General features: G+C 43.0%; 1 protein-coding gene across 1 annotated transcript; it reads right to left on the bottom strand.

The window, feature by feature from the left end:
- Nucleotides 1–4,681: 4,681 nt before the first annotated feature.
- TYRP1 (tyrosinase related protein 1) lies at nt 4,682–16,687 on the bottom strand. The gene is made up of 8 exons (XM_080987293.1): nt 16,442–16,687; nt 15,260–15,734; nt 12,323–12,645; nt 11,879–12,083; nt 9,949–10,116; nt 8,157–8,336; nt 6,400–6,546; nt 4,682–5,122 (listed from the first exon to the last, which is right to left on the bottom strand). Exons 2-8 carry the CDS (start codon nt 15,621–15,623, stop codon nt 4,917–4,919), a joined length of 1,593 nt encoding a protein of 530 aa, XP_080843419.1. The 5' UTR covers nt 15,624–15,734; nt 16,442–16,687; the 3' UTR covers nt 4,682–4,916.
- Nucleotides 16,688–23,553: the final 6,866 nt, after the last annotated feature.

The following is a 23,553-nucleotide window of genomic DNA, read 5'->3' as shown; positions in this document are numbered from 1 at the left end:
TCAAAGTGGGCTTCCAAGAAATATAAATGCTGTCCAGGTCCTTGCCTATTCTAAATCCATGAACTGCATTCCCTTTTGATCATCCATCTCATAGTCAGATCTGTTCTCCATGCCAGTATTTCATGTTTTTTTTTATATGTCCCTGCCGTCATACCTCTGCTATGTTCTTAGCTTGCCTTTCAGAAAACAAGCATTTTTTTCAATGCATGTGAAAAAAGAAGCCAAGCCTCATGAATGGCTAGAGATGTCACCAAGCGTCATCATTCATTGGCTTCAAAATACAAATCTCTGCAACTTGTAATAAAAATAATGCAAGCATAAAGACGCCCAGGTTATTTTCCAGCTTGGATTTTAATTGTAGGACTTCCACCGCCACCCTTGTTTCCTTCTGCACTTTTGTCCCAACCCAAATCAACCCCAAGGGGACCTCATCCATCTCTATTTGAGATAGCTTTGCATAGTGCTGTCTGTGAAATAGTTAAATTTACATCAGAGAGAGAGAGATAGAAAAGAGAGATTGGGAAATGATGTCATCAATGCATAAACTGACTACAGCAATTATACATCACAATCCATGAGAACCCAAAGAACACACAAGAGGACTCTACTTGCCAGAGCAATGCTTAATGAGCAAATGATTTATTTGCAAAGCCTCTCAAATTCCTTTGGGCGGGACGGAGAAAAGTTTGTGGTATTTAAAAACGAGCTGTGCTCTTTGACTTTTTATTGACATCAGACTGGTGGAATCTGGTGCTTTGGAATCAAGAACATCATGAAAAAAAGCAAATAATGCAAAAGAATACATTTTTATTTGGCTTCCAACACAGTGCAAGCATCAACCAGCACATCATTATGGTGTATACGTTGCACCGCTGCAGATTTGTGTGTTCTGCGTACGTCTTTCTCAAGAGCCTTTGCAATTTTCAGCGCTGCAATATAAGAATATGTTTGGTTTAATGGCAACGTTTACCCTGAAATGAGGCAAGGCACCTGAATCATATTTCGGAAAAGCAAAACCTTATTCCAATGACTTGTTGTCTAGGATTAAGCAAACCTTTTTTTCCCCATTCCTGAAATGAAAAAGAAAGAAAAGATGAAGAAGGAAGATGTAGCCAACTTGTTTTCTCCTGCTCTGGAGGGTAGGACTCGAACCAAGAGCATCAAGTTACAAGAAAGGAGAGTCTGACTAAACATCAGGAAGAACTTGAGTTGGCAGCCTCACTCAGGAGGTTGTGGACTCTCCTTCCTTGGATGTTTTTAAGCAGAGGTTGGATGGCCATCTGTCATGGATGCTTTAGCTGAGATTCCTGCATTGCAGGGGGTGGACTAGATGACCATTGGGTCCCTTCCAGCTCTCTGATTCTATGAATAGTGTAATCGTTTTTTCTGCTTAAAAACGCATTGTTCAACCAAACCTGGGGTTTCAAACTAGGACGAACTAGACAACTCTTAGTAGGCTCTTTAGCCATTCACTGTAAAATACACTGACTACATGGCAATTAGGGCTGCCCTGGTAATAGCATATTCACAATGTCATCATCAGCATGTCTACTCAGAAGTAAATGCCACTGAGTTTCATGGCAGCTCTTCTCAGGTAAGCGTGTGTGGGTGTGGGTGTAACCTAACAGGTTCAAAACAGCTAATGAAATAGATAAAAACAGTACCGTGGTACCTCGGGTTACAGATGCTTCAGGTTACAGACTAACCCAGAAATAGTACCTTGGGTTGAGAACTTTGCTTCAGGATGAGAACAGAAATCATGTGGCGGTGGCGGGAGGCCCCATTAGCTAAAGTGGTACTTCAAGTTAAGAACAGTTTCAGGTTAAGCACTGACCTCCAGAACAAATTAAATTCTTAACCCGAGGTATCACTGTACTTTTTTTCCTAAAAAATTGTTTGAGGTACTCTCATTTTCCTACTCATATTGAAATACTGCCCTTCAGTGAGGCCAAACTTAGACTCACAAAATGTTTAGGGGTATGCGTCCCACTGCACCCCCCAGGAAAAAAAGCACTGGATAAAACCTAACAAGTATTCAGCTTCTTTGTGCATTAGGACACTGAGGTCCAGTGCCGAGGGCCTTCTGGCGGTTCCCTCACTGTGAGAAGCAGGGTTACAGGGAACCAGGCAGAGGGCCTTCTCGGTGGTGGCGCCTGCCCTGTGGAATGCCCTCCCATCAGATGTCAAGGAAATAAATAACTATCTGACATTTAGAAGACATCTGAAGGCAGTCCTGTTTAGGGAAGTTTTTAATGACTGATGTTTTAATGTATTTTTAATCTTTTGTTGGAAGCTGCCCAGAGGGGCAGCCAGATGGGCGGGATATAAATAATAAATTGTTGTTGTTGTTGTTGGCTACTCAGACTACCACTTGCTTGCGGCCTGAGATGGGACTTGGGTTGATCGTTTGCCAGCAACTTTGGACTGCCTTAACCTTGGCTCCGTCCCAGCATGTGCCTGCAGCACCTTGACCGTGAGTCAGCCTTTGCTACCAACGCCACCACCCTTACCCAGTCCTGCGTTCCTGCCATTCATGCCGCACCTCGTGGCAGCCTCGAACAACTGAAATGTCATAGTATCACAGAACTGTAGAATTGGAATAGACCACAGGGTCATCTAATCCACCCCCTTGCAATTCAGGAATCTTTCACCCAATGTGGAACTTGAACCCTTGACCCTGAGATTAAGAGTCTCATGCTTTACGGACTGAGCTAAATATTATTCAAATAATCTGTGATTATTCAAAACTACAGCACATATTACAACGGTGTCTTTTTAAAAATGAAACGTTCAAGTCTTTTGTCTGAAAATCGTTCCAAATATTGAATGGGAATTTGGACGTGATTCCCTTTCACACATCAGATTTCTAAGAAATGGATCGGCTTTTTTTCCCCTAGCGAGGAAGAATTTAATTGCTTCTAGCACTGCCATCTCCTGGCCCTCTCATGCAATTCTTTTAGCTCTTCATTTAAATTGATGTGCAAATGATGGGAACGTTTTTTCTGCGTATATGAAAATGAATCAAATGACCTATATTTCTTTCATAAGAACCTCCTATGTTACTCAAGGATATAAGTTAATGAATGATATAAGCTGCATGTAGACATAACCTGCAGACTGTTTCAGAACAAAGTGCTGGGGGGAAACTCATAGCAAGAAGAACAGATTCTTGAGTGTAAAAGTAGAGGCATGGCATCAATGCAAAAAAGCTGCACCGTCTGAAATTTATACAACTATCAAAGATGCAAGACATCTGATTTCTTTTGCATCTGGCTGCCATCTAATCATACAGTTGGAAGGTACCACAAGAGTCATTTGGTCCAACTCCCTGCAATGCAGGGATCTTTTGCCCAACCTAGGGCTTGAACCCATGACCCTGAGATTAAAAATTTCATGCTCTACCAACTGAGCTCTATCGTGTGTTTGGGTAGGAGGTCTGAAAATTTCCACATTTGGAGTAGGAGAACTGAAAATTTGCACATTTTTATTTTAGAGTTGAAACTTCTGTTTGAGAAATGTGTAAATGTTTTTTTTTGGGGGGGGGGGCCTTCATGGTGTATTCTCCACCCCAGCCCCCAGCAAATTCTTCAGCACCAACCTTTCACCTATGTGCCACTGCTTCTGTGCCATCTTAGAATCATAGAGTTGGAAGAGACCACAAGGGCCATCGAGTCCAACCCCCTGCCAAGCAGGAAACACCATCAGAGCACTCCTGACATATGGTTGTCAAGCCTAAAGGTAAAGGGACCCCTGACCATTAGGTCCAGTCGTGACCAACTCTGGGGTTGCGGTGCTCATCTTGCTTTATTGGCCGAGGGAGCTGGTGTACAGCTTCCGGGTCATGTGGCCAGCATGACTAAGCCACTTCTGGCGAACCAGAGCAGCACACGGAAACACCGTTTACCTTCCCGCCAGAGCGGTACCTATTTATCTACTTGCACTTTGACGTGCTTTCGAACTGCTAGGTTGGCAGGAGCAGGAACCGAGCAACGGGAGCTCACCCCGTCGCAGGGATTCGAATCGCCGACCTTCTGATTGGCAAGTCCTAGGCTCTGTGGTTTAACCCACGGCGCCACCCACGTCCCACCACTCTGTGCCATCTTAGGCATTTACAATTCATCCTTTCAACTATGTGCCCCTGATTCTGTGCCATCGTTGGCATTTACAATTCACGGAGTGGGTACGATTACATCACAATGATATAAAGCCAATATAGCCAATAAGAATTAATCACAAGCTGATTTCACTTGAGGGAAACTAAGCCAGTTTTGAATGGAAGCAATGCTTTCTAGATTGGTCACATGGGTGATCTTGGCCAATCAAGAATCACTGTGGACGAACGAAGTCCACTGTGGAGAACATTTCCTAGACAAGGGAACACTTTTGTCTCCTTTTCAATTAATCCACAACAAATTGTTGAAAGATGGGTCCTTTTAGAAGATGCTGAAAATGTTCGGAAAAGCTATCCTCTCTTTTCAGCTTAATTCTGCCTATGCAGAGGCAAAGAATTAGAATGAGGAGGAGGAGGAGGAGGAGGAGGAGGAGGAGGAAGAAGAAGAAGAAGAAGAAGAAGAAGAAGAAGAAGAAGAAGAAGAAGAAGAAGAAAGCTAAATGGAAGAAGCTGCAATTAATAAGCTACAACTCAGCTACTAGCGGAAAATGTTCATCATCAGACTCTGACAATATGGAAGTACAGGACGTTTATTTCATAGGTAGGTGGCTAAGGAGTGAAGCGAGTGAACTTGAGGGAAATTTTGAGCCAGTCTAACACAAAAAGACACATTACTGACACAAGTGACTCAAGATTTCCCTGGCGAGATGAAATCTAAGGAAGGCTTTGTCACTCTTCATGTTCTTTATTGTGAATCAGATCAGAAAGAGCAAATGCTACAGAGTGCAGATAAACTGCTGACACTTCACACCATGGAGTGGCTTGGGGTTGGTATGCTATCATAATCGTCTGAGTAGGTCTGGTACTGGTCCGTGAGAAGCGGCTGATGAAGATCATCCTTGTTTCTCCTGGCACGGACAATGCAAGTGGCAGCAGCGAATATAATTGCAACTAGGATCAAGGCAGTGACAATGGCAATAGTGATGATTTCCGTGACTTGGAGAGCCCGAGCTAGAAAGAAACAGAAGGAAGGGCACACAGGGTTAAAGTCTTGAGTGATGTAGACGGAGAGGGTCAGGGGGGTCATGGCCCTGGTGCAGATTTGTGAAAGGGTGTGAGGGGGTGCAAGCAGGCCCCCTCACACCAGGCCCCCTCAATCTTCTAATTCACACCTGGGCTGGGGCAGCACATTTCCCCCCTTGTGGATGGTGAAGGGACATCTGCACATGCCCCACCCCTGGGCCAGTCAAGGGAGACGGAGGGCGCTGCTGCCACCCACCAAGGAGAGGCAAGAGGCTCCGGTAGCCGCTGCCTCCTTTGCAAATGGGGTGCCTCAGCCCTCAGATCTGCCCTCATCGAGGGGCGGTTTTGAGCCTCTTTCTCCCTCACCTCACCCGCCGCTGACTCAGACTGCACGCCCCAGATGCTGAGAATCCACGCTACATCACTGGATGTAGCTAAAAGTCTAATCCATTTGAATATTCTTTTTAGATATTATCAATAATAACAAGTCCCAGTCATTTCAAGTTGCTGTTGATTGCAACTTTAAAAATGTTTTATACATTTCTTTCTTTTACTTTAATTCATTGTAATAGTCTTAATAAAATTATTATTATTATTATTATTATTATTATTATTATTATTATTATTGAAGTACTTCTTTCTGTCTAATACGAAGTTCCACAGCAATTCAAGAACTGTGTGATGGTGGGTTTCTGAGGGACTTAATTCAACTCATGCAACCTGCATTATTTCCTCTGTAAATCAGAACAGGGGAACTTCTTTTTTAATAGACTATCATTAGGCTATGTATTCAGAATTTGTGCATTAATATATCCAAACTGACCTTCCTTAGAAAAGAGCATGAATTATTTCTGAATTGTAAACATGGGGAAAGCAAGGGCAAACTAAGGAACCAATCTACTCCTCTGATAGTGTCTTTTTGGATCACACTTGTTTTTTATTGCTTTCTTTGCTCCATTGACTCAGTTGTTGAATCCTGAATATTCAGTGTTATCATTTGATGATACCAAAAATGTGCATTTCCCCCTCAGTGTTTCTTTGTTCATTAAAGCAGGTGAAGCAAACTACATAGATTGAAAAACCAGTGATTTCTGTTAGGCTTCAAATTAGATACAGTTCAAGTTTAAGCAGCCGTGGTAAGGAGCACAGCCCTTAATAGCTATTTCATGCACATAATATTTGTAAATAGTAAATCAACATTTGAACCACTTGAACAGAAAAGAAGAAAGAGTTATGTAATGAAAAGGAGAGGCTTAATAACTTACTTGGCCACTGAACTTCATAACTGTATCCCAGATTTCCTGGTGCTGTAACAAACATCTCATTGTTGGCCACGGGGGGCCAGAATGGTACCATGTTGTACCGTCTGTTATGTCCAATGGGGGCATTCTCTAGTGGGTAGATCGAGATATCTAAAGGGGGGGGGAAATGTTTTGCTTGTTCAGTTTCAGAAACTTGGTAAAGATAACAAAATTCACATGGAGTCTTTGTGGCCACTCCCAGATTACAAACAATTAGGGTGCCTCCAGACTGTCAATATTTTGCAATAGGGATTTTAAGTGCGTACCAGAACTGTAGATTTGTGCCATTAGAGTTGGTTGAAGTGTTTTGTTACCCTAGCAGAACAAAAGCATTTCTACACCCAAGTTTTTGCAGTTTGGAAAGCGAGGGGGAATGAAAAGTGTGGGATGAATGAATGATTAATGGGAAGACGATGAAACAGTCCACAAGCAGAGTGAAGCTCTTTACACTTCTCTCTTGTTCATAATGAAAGGTTGTCCAGTCCTGGCATTCAATGTACACTGGGCTGGTCATCTTTAAGGCAACGTGTTCAATGCCGGTGGGGTTAAGAAAATGCAAACAGGAACTGAGCAGGAAAAGCAAACAGTCTCTCATGCACTGTGGATTCTTGAGAGGCTATTTGCTGACACCATTCATGAGTGCCATTAGAAGTACATTGGCACCCATAGGTGATGGGTTGGTGACCCTTCTCCCTGAGGCTTCCATGTCAGGTGACCAACAAATGTAATAAATAAGCAATCTGGGACATCCTTGCAGGGGACACCAGTGATGTCCTTCTAACCTCATTGTTACCCTCACAGAAGCAGAGAGAGAGGGCTCATGCCGAACATTTTCCCGTGACTTTTCATTGCAGGAGGTGCAGGAGGAGATCAGCAAAGGTGGACAAGCAATTGGTCAAGGATGTTTATCCATCAACAATTGACTTTCCTGATAAGCTTCTGAGCACCCTTAGAGTCAACCCCTGCAAATGCAGCCGAAAAACATACTCTGAAGCCCTGTATGTTTGCTTCTTCTCTGTTCTCCTTCCTTTTGCTCTTTCTTTGCCCAGAAACCCAGAGAGACTGGCTGCCTCCTGCCATGCCATCTGCTTTTCTTTTGTATTTGTTAGGGGAACATGACACGAACTTATGTGATTTTACAGCAGTAACAAACAGCTCTTTTGAACTTGCCAGAATTGCCACTTGACTTATTGTAAGACACGCACAAAAATGGCTAGAGGATTTTTTAAAGACTATATGCAAATATACCCTGTGACAGCAAGTACATTGTTTGATTTATCCTTTTCCCCTCTTCTTTTTTTGCAAGAGGGGTAGAGAATGAAGGGCAGCAGTGTGTGATTTGTGAATTTATGCAATTAGAAAAGAGTATGTAACTATTTCTGCTGTTCCGGTCAACTGACCTGGGGAAACTCCATTAAGATCTTGTGATCCCTGGGTGTAATTTATCCTGCATCATCAACCAAGACAATAGCTCCTTCTTTGGCTAAATATTATTCTGCTTCTGAAGACAGGAGTAAAAGGATGTGATTGTGCCCCTCATCCCCATGCCCAGGCCTCTGAAAGGGCTGTGTTGTTGCAAGGGGATCATAGCAGCTTGTTTGTGCAAGTGGGAACAGAAGCCTGTCCTTTGCATCTCACCCACTTTGCTGAGTGGGACTCGGGCAGTGGGCAAATTGTTCTCTTTGCCTGAAGGTTAAATAATGTGAACCACAAGAACTCACCAGGATTATGCCTTCTCAACCATTCGTCAAAAAGAGCGTCGGTGAATGTGTGCAGGAGGACAAAAATGGGATCATTTGGGGACAAATGGGTTTGCCCTCCCGTGCCATTCAAAAACAGATGGGCCAGATTGTGAAGGCTACGTACGGCTGGATTGTACTTCCCCGAAGGGTCGCTGTAACCTGCGCGTAAGAATAAAGAAGAGGTGTAAATTGGAAACAGCAGTGAGATTAAAGCAGCTGGTTATAATTCAGTTTGCCATGATTTTGGACCACTCTCTTGACTTCTTTAAAGAAATGGCATTGCTCCTTGCATATCACAGACTCTTTCAAATGCACACGATTGCTATTTCCTCGGGACACTCAACTTTGAGATTAAATAATGATACTCTATGAATACAAAGTGATTTGCTTGCTCGTGGGTTTGTTGCACAAGCAAAGTGGAATGTTGCACGTTGGTGGTGAAACACAAACACAAATCTGTCTTGCACTGAGCTACAGCGGCAGCTTCTGGGTCGGAATGGCAGCAAACATAATTGAAACCACCACGTGCATTTTCTAGCCGTCGACACAAGTGTCAAGATGTTCTTATGTATCCTAATGGGCCAGCTGTTCCTCCAGCTCCCCGCATGTCTTTTCCTGAATGGCTGCCAGCAGATTGACTTTGGAGAAGGACCTTCTGCTTCAGGGAGCCCAGAAATTCTCAGCGCTGATTCTCCAGCACCACTAAACAAATTCTTGTAATGTCAGAATCTTGGTCATCAGAAGAACTGAAATAATTAGGTGGGGAATATTCTGCCTTCTTCTGCAGTGAGGCCAAGAGCTCAAACTGGGCTGAACAGAATTAAATGTTAAATTCTGCATTGGCTTTATATTTAAACAAATATAGTACAGCAATATTTCCCCATGCATCTCTCTCTGTAAATGTCAGGGGAACATAAGAAACTGACTCACATATGAGTAAGAACCTTGATCCGTCCAGATCAGTACTATCTAGGTCAGAATGTAAGTCTTGCATTTAGGACAAGAACAAAAATACTTCAAGCAATGGATAAACATGATTGCTGCTCATGCATACTATTTGCCCCCGCAGCTAACATGCCCTGAAAGATCTGAAACATAAGGTACCTGTGTATGTGTGTGTGTTTGTAGCTGAAGTCAAGGATGTTGAAACTCCTTTGAACATATTTGCTAGCAATGAAATTATTTTTGTGATGGATCAGGGTTTCAGAATGAAAAGCCTTGACTCCTATAAACCATTTAGCCATTGGGGGGGGATACTTGGAGAAATTGGCAATAATACACTTCATTTGCTCTGTTTTTGTTCATTGAGGAAAAAAAGTGATATGGTAATTGATTTATGTTTTTCTGTTCATTTTTAAAGTGAAGGAATACTCATAATTGGTTCAGTGTTGATCATTTGTTTTGCATCTTATGCATTTGCAATTTTATGATGTTTTTGCGATCACAATGAAACTGGCGTGATAGTTGGTGGTTTATAAATATTTTATAAATTAATGAAGGAAGGAATGAAATGTACATTATTATAACCTGTTCCAGTTTATGAAAACATAAACGATACATCGGGGTCCCCATTTCACCCAATCTGACTTCCAGATCTTGAGAATACTTTCCTCACATAATGATGTATTGGTATATTAAAAAAAAATGGTTTGCTAAATAGATTCTTTCTCTTGCAAAATAACTTGACTACTTTTCACCCTGCGCAAACTCGGTGAGTACGGCGAGCTCCACGTCCCTCTGGTTTCAGACCTTTTATTTGAGAATTACTTGCCTTCCACTGTATTACGAAAGCTGTCTGTTGAATTTGAATAGAACGGAGGCGTATCGAACAATCCGACTTCTAAGCAAAGAGCAACATCCTGTGGCTCAGGCAGGCGCTGCACCATTGGGCGGGCAACATTTCCAGCAGGGTTTCGTCTAATTGGGCCTCCTTCTGTGCCTGGCGTATGAAGGAAGGGGTGGGAGCAGAAAGAGGGTGAGCTTTGATGTGTTTGCAGACTACAAAGCCTAGGAAAGAGAGGGTCAGACTCAGAGAAAACAGGCAATGTCTTTGGCTTTTGGCTAAGGACCACTCTGTGCACCGCTTGAATCGTTGCAAGGGACTTTTCAGTGGCAATACCATCAGACATGCATAAGAGAGCTGTAGCCTTGCTGCCTTGGAAATAGTTCTGCTGCAGTGAGAGCTAAGCTATTAATAATCATTGTCGGGTATCACAGTGAGAACTATGGCCGTGCCAACCTATGTAACTGACCACGATGATCCCTGCTCAAAAGTTGCAGTCAATTGCAATCTTATACGCACACTTGCCTGGGAATAAGTGGCCCATCCAGTTCAGCGTCCTATTCTCAAAGTGGCCAACCAGACACTCATCTCTCTCTCTCTCTCTCTCTCTCTCTCTCTCTCTCTCTCTCTCTCTCTCTCCCTCTCTCTCTCTCTCTCTGCATGTGCCTGTAGGTTGGGGTAGGTTTGGGATAGGAAGTTCTATTGCATGTGTGCAAATTATTCTGCACATGCATTGGATCCAACCCATGGTGGTAAAATCAGGTTCTGCTTGGGGCACTGGGAACTGGTGCTCAAGCAGAGAACCCCCAAGTTCCAAAGTCAGTATAATGTGAGAATTATGCTGACTCTCAACAATGACCAATAAAGGATTCTAGACTCTTTTACTGCTGATCTAAGATCAGCCAAAGCATATATGGAACAATGCCAAGATAATGAGCTATCCAAGGCAAGGTATCTTCAACTATTTCAGACCCAGGAACAACTTTTAACTCAAATATGTACCCATTTCTTAATAATTTACCACTTATTTGCATGGTGGTAGTGTTCCTGTTTTGATCCACCCTGGAACAGTCTGTGACCCAATGATGTGTCCCAACCCATCCGTTGAAGACCAACACCCTAGGCCACCATGTTCCATGGAAGCAAAGCATATGTATCTGTCAAGCATTTTCATTTTTTTTGCTGCATCGACTATAAAACTCATCTAGTCAATATTTGCTTGGTGTGGTAGTCAATTTGGGGCAGGAAGGTGTGGAAAATGAAGATGGCAGGAAATTGATTAGGCTCATGTATCTTGGTGGGTGATGGGCATTTCCGGACACCCATCACACAGGGTTGTGGGAGCCATAGGCAGCATACAGGGTACCTTTGAGGCTGATCTGCAACACCTGGTCAGAGTTGCAGGGCCTCAGGAATGGATGGGACAGGAACACATCCCTATTGGTTTTAATGATGCAGCTCAGATAAGGAGGAAAGGAGGAACTGTGCCTCTTGTCTTAGGCAGAGGTTGGCTTACCAGCCACAGTTAACTTGATTAGTTTTTGGTGAGCTTCCTGTACTCTTATTTACACTTTGTAAATAATAAAATACAACTCTAGTGCAACTGTCCCATTCTCCTGTTAGGGGAGCACAACTGGTTTGGTGACACTCGGAGCAAAGCCTCGGGGTGCAACAGCAGACACCACAACGATAATCTAGAAAGGATTGCAAGAGGCCGGAGGAGTGCTGAATTTTGGCATTGCTGAAACTTGAGGCCCCAAAATCCACCACTGCTCCTGTCTTGCCTCTTTGTTTCCAGTTCTGGCCATCAAAGGAAGAAGACGAGGAGGCAAAATGGCCTGGAATCTGTGAAAATATTAGCTCTTTGGGGGCCAGGGGCCTAGCAACAACAAAGTATTCCCAAAGAACACAGACTTACTGTTACAAATGGTACCCAGCGTGTCGTAGTCGTCAATCTCCTCACACAAAACACGCCACTGAGAGAAGATTGAGTTTTGGCTTATCAGAGTGGTGTCAAAATTGCTTCTTGCTCCCATGAGGTCATCTGTGCAAATGTCACAAGTGTTTCTACCTGTTGCGAAGTTCCAGTAGGGGAGGGCAAAGAAAGGATCCTGTAGCATGTCCTGATGAGATGAACAACAACAACAACCTGGGTTAATGGTGAGCTACATTGAGCTGCAGGTAAAAACCAGATGAAATCCTGAGCTTGTTAAATCATGACATTTCTTCCTATGATGCCAGTCTAGTAATGTTTCACTATATGGATGGGAATGGGGATGAGGTTCCTTAAAGGGAGACATTTTGGAACGTGCTCACACCTTGACTTGTTAGCATAGCATGTGCATCACAGAAAGGCCATTACCTGCAAGTCTCTCTCCAACTGTAGTAGATGGTATCTATGCCAGGTGAGAAAAGCTGGTCCTTCATGGGAGAAATCTATTCCACCAAAGCTCTGCTGCCCTGGTCCAAGAAATGTCTTTCTGACAGAGTAATAATGGGACCACACAAAATAATTATAAATGGACACATTTTCAAATTGTGGTGTATTGCCATCAGGGCCCAATATCTCCTCACGTCTCCTTGTGGCTATCACAATGTCAGGGTGAATTGTATTCTTGGCCTGTTGCAATGCTCTTAGGAAACGATTCCTTTCTTCATTACTCAGATCCAGAAGGTTTCTTCTGACTAAAGGTTAAAAATACATCATATTATGGATTAAAGGGAAATATAAATAGAAAACCAATAATTCATGCCTATCAGTTGCCAATATAAAAAGGAATATCCATGAAGCCCAAGCCTTCAGAATCAGAACTTGGCTTCTCCAGCATGATGTGATTGTTGTATTTTATTCAGGAATAAATAGAGGAGTTAAATCCAAAGTTTTCTCTTAATCTTCCATTATGGATTTCAAGATTTGGGAATTGGAACTCTAAGAAGAGATGGAGATTCCATTGCAAAAGCAAATAGTAACTTCTGATGATCTATAATCTATAATATTTCAAGGACAGTGTCCATATTTACACAATGGAGCTTCATTCCTATCCAGGAATTACCTTAAGCAAACTGTAGGAACCAGGGACATGTCAAGCATTTGTTTAGTGCACACACAAATTTCACCACGATTCCTCTGCTGATGTGGACTATGGGCAGATACAGAGAGTCTCTTTCTGCACACATAACTCAACACCGGAATCCCTTTTGCTGACAATTCAAACAGACACAAACACACGTATGGATGTCTTGAGTAGCAGAAAGTTACATGAATATGGCTAGCGCATAACTCTTGGTCATTCACAGTGCAGATGGTGCAGATGTGCATTTGTCAGTGCCAGTAGATTTCTATGTATCACAGACCACTCAGCTGTTTCCTCCTCAGGTTATTAGTTATGTTTGTATCCTGTGAGCCAGAATTTATTAATCTTCCAGGAATTCAAAAGACAAGGGACACCTAAAGGTTTGCTTTCACACACTGGCCTGCCACCAGGTGTTACACGTGCATAATATGAACCAGCCCCAAACGCTGAGTTTTGTTATGATAATATAATGGTTTGAGCTAAAGAAAAACAATCAATCAAGTTTAATTGCGATAAATACCAATTACCATAACTGGTGGCAGCGACTGTGGCCTGGTGTGGTTGCTGGGGAACGAGGGAGGGCTGCATTGGCCTCGGTCGGCTACAGCAGTTGGCAGGATTGCCCACCCAAATTTTAAATTTGATCGGGTCACTTAGGGTCCTGGTGAGTGGGTGGTGCTCTGGTGGTGGACTGGCAGGGCCAGTCTTCTGTGGGGTCCGCCAGCCAGGCATAAAAGCTGGTTGCACCTCCAGCAGGCAGCACAGTTGGGATATATTGCATTTCAGTGCAAAATATCTATTCAGAAATCATAGAATTGTAGAGTCTGAAGGGACCCAAGCGTCATCTAGTCCACCCCCCTGCAGTGCAGGAATCTCACCTAAAGCATCTATGACAGATGGCCAGCCAATCTCTGCTTAAAAACCTCCAAGGAAGGAGAGATCAAATGAACGTACCACACAGCTTGTTGCTGTACATGTGAATCTGGGAACTGCAATCTTTTTACTATATCTCTCAGGGGCTTTTTTTCAGCCGGAGCTCACCAGAACTCAGTTCTGGCATCTCTCAGGTGGACACCATTGCCATTTTAAGAGAACAAGGGAAGCGTTCATGGTGAGTTCCGGCACCTCTTTTGCCAGAAAAATAGCACTGATGTCTCTAACGCTGGCAACAACAAGATAATGGGACATCTCTGCCCTCTTCTTAAAACCATTCCATTAGAATAGTGTAGCATCTCTTACTGATGTCTTCCCTGGAAACCCCCCTCAGATTGGAATAATACCTGTTGCTGCCACTCCTTCAAGGTGAACTTTTGGTGAAGGTGGTAAACCCACCTGGCAATCCAAATAGCACCCCCATTTCATTACTGAATTCTTAATTTGTAGATGACACCAAACTGGGAGCGGTAGTTAATGCCGTAGATGACAGAATCAGGATTCAAGATGATTTTAACAGATTGGAGATTCCAACTTAGACATGAAGAAGAACTTTCTAATGGTAAGAGATGTTTGACAGTGGAATGGACTCTCTTGGACAGTGGTAGACTCTTCTTCCTTGGAGGATTTTAAATAGAGGTTGGATGGCCATCTGTCATGGATGCTTTAGTTGAGATTCCTGTATTGCATGGGGTTGGAATAGATCACTCTTGGGATCCCTTCCAACTATTCTATTCTATTCTATTCTATTCTATTCTATTCTATTCTATTCTATTCTATTGCCTCTGTTGTATTTCCTTCCCTCATCCCACCCAGGATGTTTGCTAATACAGAAGAAAGAGAAAGGTATGGTGCTATTAAGCAAAGCAATGAATTTGGCCCCATAATCGCCAATCTAGACATTATAATGCATACCTTTCCAAAAGGTTGTTTATGCTATTTTTAATTCTTTTATATTCTGATTTAGGTTGCAAATCCAACACACACTTGCCTAGGAGTAAGGTCTACTAAAGACAATAAGACTTAATTCCGAGTAGGGGGTTATTGCATTCTAAGAGACTGAAAACTTCTGCTGCGAAGAAAATCTTGAGAGGCAGATGCCAAAGCATTTGAAATGCAGTGTTATTTCATTTGCGAGCTCACAGATGTTCTGAAAACTGAATCATTATGGAGGATCAATTTTTCAGAGAAATATCAGCCTAAGCTACTGAAAAGGCTGAAACCATCAGAAAAGGGGGACACCTCTGTGCCAAAACACACAAATATTGCCTCCTTCTTGTTATTGTCTTTACCTATTTGTGTCTGCTGATCACAGGCAGGTCCACTCCAGCCAGCTCGACAGGCTCCACAGTTGTATCCAGAGAAATTCCTGTTGCACTGGCAGGTTCGGTTGAAGAAGCGCAGAGGCCATTGTTCACGGTCATCTCGCCCATCGTGCATGTACTGGGGTCCATGGGGTCTGGAATCGGCTGTCACTTGTACACACTGCCCCCTTCCAGAAGATGACCCACACCTGTCTGAACCAGGAACCACCACTGGAGACAGGTCTGGGCAGCATTCCCCTCTTGTCAGCGCGTCAACAGTAGCACATTGCCTGGGGAACTGAGCACTAATTTCTCTGAGCAGGGCGAAGAGAAGCAATATGGATAGATGCATAGTGATGGTCCAAATTCAACAATAAAAACAGTAAATAGATCTAAGTCAGTGTCCTTTCTTGTGAGCCAAGATGCAGTGAACTCACTTCTTTTCTATATAGCGATGAAAACTCTAAAATGGAAGAAACAAAAATGAAAGACGGCATTGAAATGCTGTAGAGGAGGTATCTTCAAGCTTTTCAGACCCACGACACACTTTTCACCCATACATTTGGGGGCCCTTTCTTAATCTTTTGCCCTATATTTGCTTGGTGTAGACGATGTTCCTTCACAAATGGAAAGAAACCTCCTTATTTGCTTTTGAGGGTTTGCATTTTTGAGGGAGAGTTTAGCGCAATTGTCTTTTGGATCACTGCATCGTCATCATCAATCATAATCATAAGCAGCAATCAGTGTCACTACTTCGGAGTACTTAGAGCATGTCCTGCCTCACTGGACGTATAGGCTAATCCCGTTTACCTGGGAGTAAGCCCCTGCAAAATCATTAGGACTCATTTCTGAGTACACAAGGATTGCAGTTTAAATTGCTTCATATGAGAACCATTTTAATCCAGATATTTCTGTCCACATCCCTCTAACTCCAACCCTTTGCTCAACCAAAACAATTATGGGTTTCCCATTCAAGAAAGTGGGGAAGTTTTCCATGCACTGATTATTAGAATACTCCAGTCAGGCAGCTGCTTGCAAGAGATCATTCTGCATTCCTGCTCTAGCAGATGCATCTCCAAACTGCCCTTCATCCCCAAATCCCACAAATTTGTTCCTATACACATCAGCATTTTATCACTTTGTTGACAACAAAACAATCTTAATACATACTTTTTCCAGAAGATCTCTCTGCTTTGTTATCTTCTTTATTGGTTAATTGTTTTTTTTCTTCTTGGCTGATTGTACTTTTAGGTTGTGGTTCTTGCTGCAGCTGCTGCCCTAAACCAAGCCGAACTATTTTGTTTTGGATTTCTGTCTGCTTTCTAATCCCAGCCTTGCCAACAATTTGGTTTGGCGTGACCCTCTCTCTCTCTCTTTCTTGCTCCTCTTAATCCCTTTCTACTTCAATGAGCTTCCCCGGATAAGTACTCTGGCAGCACATGATTCCTTTCATGCGGATCTCCTTGTGATTTTACACGTTTTAGGAAAGGTCAGGGGCAAGTAATTGCAATGAAAACAGAGAGCCCACAACCAAAGGAGCTTTCTTTATTCTGTGTGCAAAGGAAGGGCCACAGGGAGATTTTTTGGGGAAGGGAGAATGAAGCAAAGGCATATCACACACCACAGAAGGAGGAAGAAGCTATTTGGAAAACAAAGGGCTTCAATTTCACACAAGGAACCAAATCCTCTGAAGTCAACTGATTTCTGGTGATGCCACAGCCAACTCTTCTATAGTTGATCAGCACATGGCCAATAGTTCCAACAAGCATGTTGGCCAACAAGTCAGATGCCATGGCCAACAAATAAATAAATAAGTTTTCGACAAATATTAGGCATGGGTCAAATGTCTCTCACATGTAGAGTTACCTTGACAAAAACAACAACATTTTTTTGTTCATACCCCGCTCATCTGGCTGGGTTTCTCCAGCCACTCTGGGCAGCTCCCAACAGAATATTAAAAACACAATAAAACATCATATATTAAAAACTTCCCAATACAGGGCTGCCTTTAGATGTCTTCTAAAAGTCAGATACTGTAATTGTTTATTTCCTTGACATCTGATGGGATGGTGTTCCACAGAGCGGGAGCCACTACCGAGAAGGCCCTCTGCCCCACACAGCAGAGTGCAATGACTCTTGATTTTTTTATTTTTAAAAAAGGTGTCGTGTGTCCACATCCAATCATGCCCCATCCTAAAATGTATTTATTGGTGTGTTTTTCTTTTTCTTTTTGTAAATCTGTCTAAGAATAAAATAAAATAAGATCAGCTTCCAACATATATAAAAATATAACAAACATTTTTTAAAAACTTCCATATACAGTGGTACTTCTGGTTGCAAATGGGATCCGTTCCGGAGGTCCACAACCCGAGGATCACTGTTCTGTACATGTGCGTGGTGGTAGACCGCTTCTGTACATGCGTGCATGACAAAACCCCGTCCAATACTTCCAGGTTTGCCACTTTTGTAACGTGAAGTTTACATAACCAGAGAGTTACGTAAACTGAAGAGCAACTGTACAGGATTGCCTTCAGACGGCTTGGGGGTCGGTTGACTCCAACATTTCTCCAATGAAAATAGGGACGTCCTAAGGAAAAGCAGGACATTCGGGGATCAAATCAGAAACTGGAACAGCTTCACTAAATCAGGCACATCCCTGGAAAATAGACATTTGGAGGGTCTGGCACTGCAAGTTTACAGACTGGCACACTGGCATTGAAATGAGGTGTCAGCCAGCTGTAATGCTTGCATAGGTCTATGCATTGCCCGTCACTCATTTCAGTGAGCATCCCATTTAAATTAGGTCTTAGTCACCACTAATATACCAGCCTTTCAAACCAATAACATTATATAGCAAGCATGTCTTATATAAAAGGGCAGTTCTCTCATCTTTAAGATGATTTCAAAACTAGCAATCGCTTCTAATTAGGAAGCTTACCTCTGTGCTTATTGTCTAAAGCTCAATTATAAGCAGGGGAGAATGGAATAGCTTCTCTGGAAGCTGAAATCCTGGTGTTTAGTGACTGAATTTCAGTTGTGTCAGCGTTTAGAACTTACGAACTAGCGAGGAAACACTTTGCACTCACATCATAGAAATTGGAGCCTCCAGGGGAAATGGTGACAGCTGTTATTCTGGAACTATTTCAAAGTGTCTACAACTGACACTTTCTTTTAATTTACACCTAGCTACGATATTCTTCCAGGTCTCCCTCAAGCCTCAGTGGGCACCAGTTTGTCACCTATCATACATCATTCAGGAAATCCAGATATGTCTCAACCCATTAATGCACTGTGTGGTGAAGGCAGTCATGACTCCAGTCACTTACGCTGAGGAGATGAACTCAAGCGTGAAACTGAAGGCCCGGCACATGCTAAGTTTGTCAAAGCATTGTCCCAGGAGCTGCCCAGTCTCTCGATTCTCTCCTTCAGCTCCAGGCCACATGTTGGAAGGAAGCCAGTTCATATTATCAATTCACACCTGACCTAAATCTGACTGGCTTTCAGACCAATCTTCTCCTAACCATCTATGATGTTGAAGTTGTGCCCATCTATGTGAAAGGGACTTAGGGAGGCATTCATTATGGCCACAAATCAAGTCATTAGGTGTCTCTGCATTCAGAAACCAGCCCTAAACAGTTTCAAAGCATTTTTAAAAAAGATTTACTTAAATATTTCATTCCACCTTTCGCAGTAAAAAGACCTCAGTTCACACATCGAATCCCTATAAAGTGGGTATCGAAACACAGAATGAAAACTCATCATAAATGACATGGAAAAGAAATTTGCTCTGAAACCAGCAGTAAAATAACAGCAACAGTTGAAATTACAAGCAAAATATCCAGCAAAAAGCAGATTAAAACAAGCTGGTCTTTAAGGCCTGTTTAAAGGAGCCAAATGTACGTCCCACAAAGAAGGAGACACTATAAAGGAGGCCCCATAGCACGGTGACAGACCATCTGCTTTCCGTACCCTCCAAGTGTCCCTACTTTCCATTGACGGTCAAAGGAGGACTGAACTCCTTCTCTGGAGGCTTTTAGGAAGAGTTCTAATGGTACTTCTTTTCCATTCAGCCCTCTGATTGTTAAGCTAGTCTTTGGTTGTCTTGTAGGGTCATTGTATTTTATTGGGGGAGGGGGTTGATTTGATTCTGGTTTAACAGCTACTGTAATGACCCTTTCCCACATTAAATGGGGGGTGCCCTTTGTGTGGTCGCGCGCAGCCCCCTGGACACTATGCAGCACCATTAGCATGGGCTTGGCTTCGCCTTCCCCAGGTGGGATACCTGGAGGTCTCAGCCTACCTCAGCCAGTTGCCCAATCCTGCCTGGGGAGGTGTTGCCAAGGTGATCAGGCCAGGTAGGGGAGGGACCACATGCCCACACAATAGGGGGAGGATCTTACCTGAGCCTTGGACAGGCAGCTTAGAAATGTTTCAAATAAATACATTTAACAAAGCTGTTTTTCCATTTCTCCGTTGGGATACTACTCTGTTGGGAGCCACCCAGAGTGGCTGAGGCAGCCCATTCAGATGGATGGCATACAAATAATAAAAGTATATTATTATTATTATTATTATTATTATTATTATTATTATTTACAACTTATTAGAAATATTTGTGCAGCATAAATTGTCAGGTGGACTCTACTTGCTAGCAAATTAGAATGATTACCTTCAGAAAACTATCAAGAGGGTATCATCAGGATTATCTTCATTAGTAATGGATGGGTTCCTGTTCAGTGGTTCAAGAGCAGCTGCAGAAAAATATGTGAAAAGATTGTTCAATAATAGAAATATTTAAGCAGTAGGCTGGAGATGACTTGCATTGGCCCCAGTTGCATGCTTATACCGAGGCCTCTGCGAAAATAATAAAGAAGGAGTACTGACTCTGTGTGTGTTTCCCAGAAGCATTTTATTCCAGCATATTCAAGAGCCCATTTCATATCTCCAGCTAAGATTCCCCGAGCTTTCCACTTCCTCATCACTCAGCCAGTTATGTTGCAGGTAATCAATCCTATTACAAGCAGAAAAGCAGGGGTGGTTCACCTGTGAGCTTCCAAATGTTGTAGGACTACAACTCTTGTCGGCTTGGACCATTGACTGTGGTGGCTGAGGCTGATGAGAGTTGGAGTCCAGCAGAAGCTGAGAAAACATAAGATTGCCATCTCTGAAAACGTTTAGTTTTCTAGGGTACCTCATGTGCCTTCTCCTATATCACAAGCATGTCTCCTGAGCCCACATGTAGACAAGAGCCCCCAAGCCATTGCCCCAGATAGAAGCCGCCATATTGGCCCAACCCAAGGTAATTCATGATAGTTAGAAATAGCTGGAAGCACCTCTTCTTTCATGAACCACTTGACAGTAGTTGCCCTACTGAAGATCTGGTCTTGTGCGGATCACTAGCGAACCATCATCCTGTTGCCCGTGGCAGATCAGCTCAGAATGAAGAAAGGGGATGTTATTTTAATCATATGCCTTTTCCTCTGCCATACAATGGCTGAGAACAGACTCTAAATAAAGCCTTTGTTTGAAAACTGGGGCATTGTGAATGAGCTATCGGTTCTGTAATCTCAGAACTGTTAACTGGTGCCCTTTTGAAAGCTGGAATTTTCAAACAAACCAAAAGCCTACAACCTCCAGCAAAGGTCAGAAGCTGCTGCGTGCTTTGAAAAATCCCTATTCACATTTTAAATTTAGGGCATTTCCAGACCTTATAAAAGCCTTTCCCCCCCCCCCCATGACTGCTTTATTAGGTTTAATCCCTACCACTGAAAGAGGAAGTAGACACCAAATCACCTTGTAATAAATAAATAAAAATAGGCTGGATAAGGCAATAGTCAGGAAAAAGTTCAGGAAAAGGTGACATGAAAGCTATAAATTCAAATTATAAAAGAAGAGAATACAAACATCAAAAGAGGAAAGTGAAGTGGGGTTGTTGTTGTTGTTGTTCCCCACCCATCTGGCTGGGTTTCCCCAGCCATTCTGTGTGGCTTCCAGCACCTATAAAAACATGCCAGTGTAAGCTAGATAGAACTACCACGGGCATCAACTAATAGGTGCCTATCGACAGTGTTTTTTTTTCCTAAAAAAAACAACACATTTAGGGGTACTCTCATTTTCCTTCTCATATTGAAATACTGCCCCTCAATGAGGCCAAACTTAGATTCACAAATTGTTTAGGGGTATGCGTACCCCTGCATTCCCCCCCCCCAAAAAAAAATAAACACTGCCTATCGAACTATCACAAACTATGTCAACACAGCACTTCATCTGCAATAACTGTAGTACCAGGAGTAGAAAATGTAACACCCCAGAATCTCAGTATTGCCCATCAGAAAGCACAGCTTCTGAAGAATAATGGCACTTATACTAACCACCACAGTTTCATACCTGAGGAGCAGGAGAATTCACCTGGAAAGGCCTTCATGCCCTCTCAGTGTAACAGAGCAATGATATGGTGTCATAAAATTGAAAGCGGTCTTGATTTGCCACCACCAAATCAGAAGTGAACATCTCCTTAAAGACAGTGTGCCTGCCAGAATGAATTCTCAGGTACTTCATGGCTAAGTGAGATGTGATATTTATTGACTTAAGAGGGGAACGACACTGTTGTAATGCACAATACCTTTGTACCCTGTTCTGAGTACTACTGTTTTTAAAAGATTTGAACAAACTCGAACATATTTGGAGGTGGGTGCCAAAATTTGGGAAGAGCTTGGCAATCAAGTCCTATGAGGAGAAGTTGAACGAGTTGGCATATTTAGCCTGGACAAGAGATGATACAAAAGTGCTATGATAGTCATCTTCAAATTTGAGAAGGGCAGTTACCCAGATAATGGAGCAAAATTATTATTAGGGCAGATCTATACCATACATGACTGAAGGGGGCAAGGAGTGCCTAGTGCTGGTGGTGTCTAAGGTCCTAGCATTTGTACCCGTGAGTTGAACAAGATGTGGAATCATACAGTTGGAAGAAACTTTAAGGGTTATATAGTCCAACTGCTGGCTGATGCTCTTGAACCTGTTATGAAGGACAGCCAACCACTTTCCAAAGCAGCCTTTTCTATGGTCAAATAATCTTTGCCAGGAAGTTCTTCCTAATAGTCAGTCAAAGGGAGATTTCCACCATGCATTTAAAGTACATCCATTGCACATTTGAAACAGTTGACTTACACCAAAGAATCAGGGGAACTGTCATTTCATTTCCTCCTCACAGAATTGTATCCTTAACAAACTACAGTTTCCAGGTGTGTGTCCTTGTGTGTGTGTGTGTGTGTGTGTGTGTATGTGTGTCAAGTTTTGTGCTTTAAATGCACACTGGGTGTTATTTAATAGTATGGTATAAAGTAAAGGTAAAGGGACCCCTGACCATTAGGTCCAGTCATGGCCGACTCTGGGATTGTGGCGCTCATCTCGCTTTACTGGCCGAGGGAGCAGGCGTACAGCTTCCGGGTCATGTGGCCAGCATGACTAAGCCGCTTCTGGTGAACCAGAGCAGCACACAGAAACGCCGTTTACCTTCCCGCCGGAGCGGTACCTATTTATCTGCTTGCACTTTGATGTGCTTTCGAACTGCTAGGTTGGCAGGAGCTGGGACCGAGCAACGGGAGCTCACTCTGTCGCAGGGATTCAAACCGCCGACCTTCTGATCAGTAAGCCCTAGGCTCTGTGGTTTAGACCACAGTGCCACCTGCGTCCCTGCTGTGTATGGTATAGATCTGCCCTAACATTTCCTTTCATGTCATTTGTTGGTCAAACTACAATTAATCCACAGAATGTGGCAGTTAGACTGGTGACTGGGTGTGGCCACCAAGACCATATAACATTGGTCCTGAAAGATCTACATTGGCTCCAAACACAAATCAAAGTGTTGGTGCTGACCTTTAAAGCCCTAAATGGCCTCGGCCCAGTATACCTGAAAGAGCATCTCCACCCCCATTGTTCAACCTGGACACTGAAGTCCAGCTCCAAGAGCCTTCTGGCGGTTCCCTCACTGTGAAAAGTGGGGTTACAGGGAACCAGGCAGAGGGCCTTCTCGGTAGTGGCTCCTGCTCTGTGGAACACCATCTCATCAGATGTCAAGGAAATAAACAATTACAGTATCTGACTTTTAGAAGACATCTAAAGGCAGCCCTGTATTGGGAAGTTTTTAATATATGATGTTTTATTGTGTTTTTAATATTCTGTTGGGAGCTGCCCAGTGTGCAGATGGCCTCTTGATTTACTTCAGATTGTTGCCTCTTCATCTTTGCAAAAGCAACTTTAGAAATGAGGACGAAACACAC

The sequence above is a fragment of the Podarcis pityusensis genome, assembly GCF_964106645.2.
Source record: "Podarcis pityusensis genome assembly, chromosome: 17".
Lineage (NCBI taxonomy): Eukaryota > Metazoa > Chordata > Lepidosauria > Squamata > Lacertidae > Podarcis > Podarcis pityusensis.
The sequence above is the reverse complement of the archived record's forward strand: the minus strand, read 5'-3'. Positions and strand labels throughout refer to the sequence as shown.

Bases quoted from the DNA above. Each gene is read 5' to 3' on its own strand.
- TYRP1 (XM_080987293.1), bottom strand. From the start codon at position 15,623: ATGCATCTATCCATATTGCTTCTCTTCGCCCTGCTCAGAGAAATTAGT. The intron at 12,084-12,322 runs GTAATGGCCTTT...TCATCTCATCAG, and splicing joins AGTTGGAGAGAGACTTGCAG to GACATGCTACAGGATCCTTT. The intron at 6,547-8,156 runs GTGAGTTCTTGT...CCCCCCCTTTAG, and splicing joins GTTGAGAAGGCATAATCCTG to ATATCTCGATCTACCCACTA.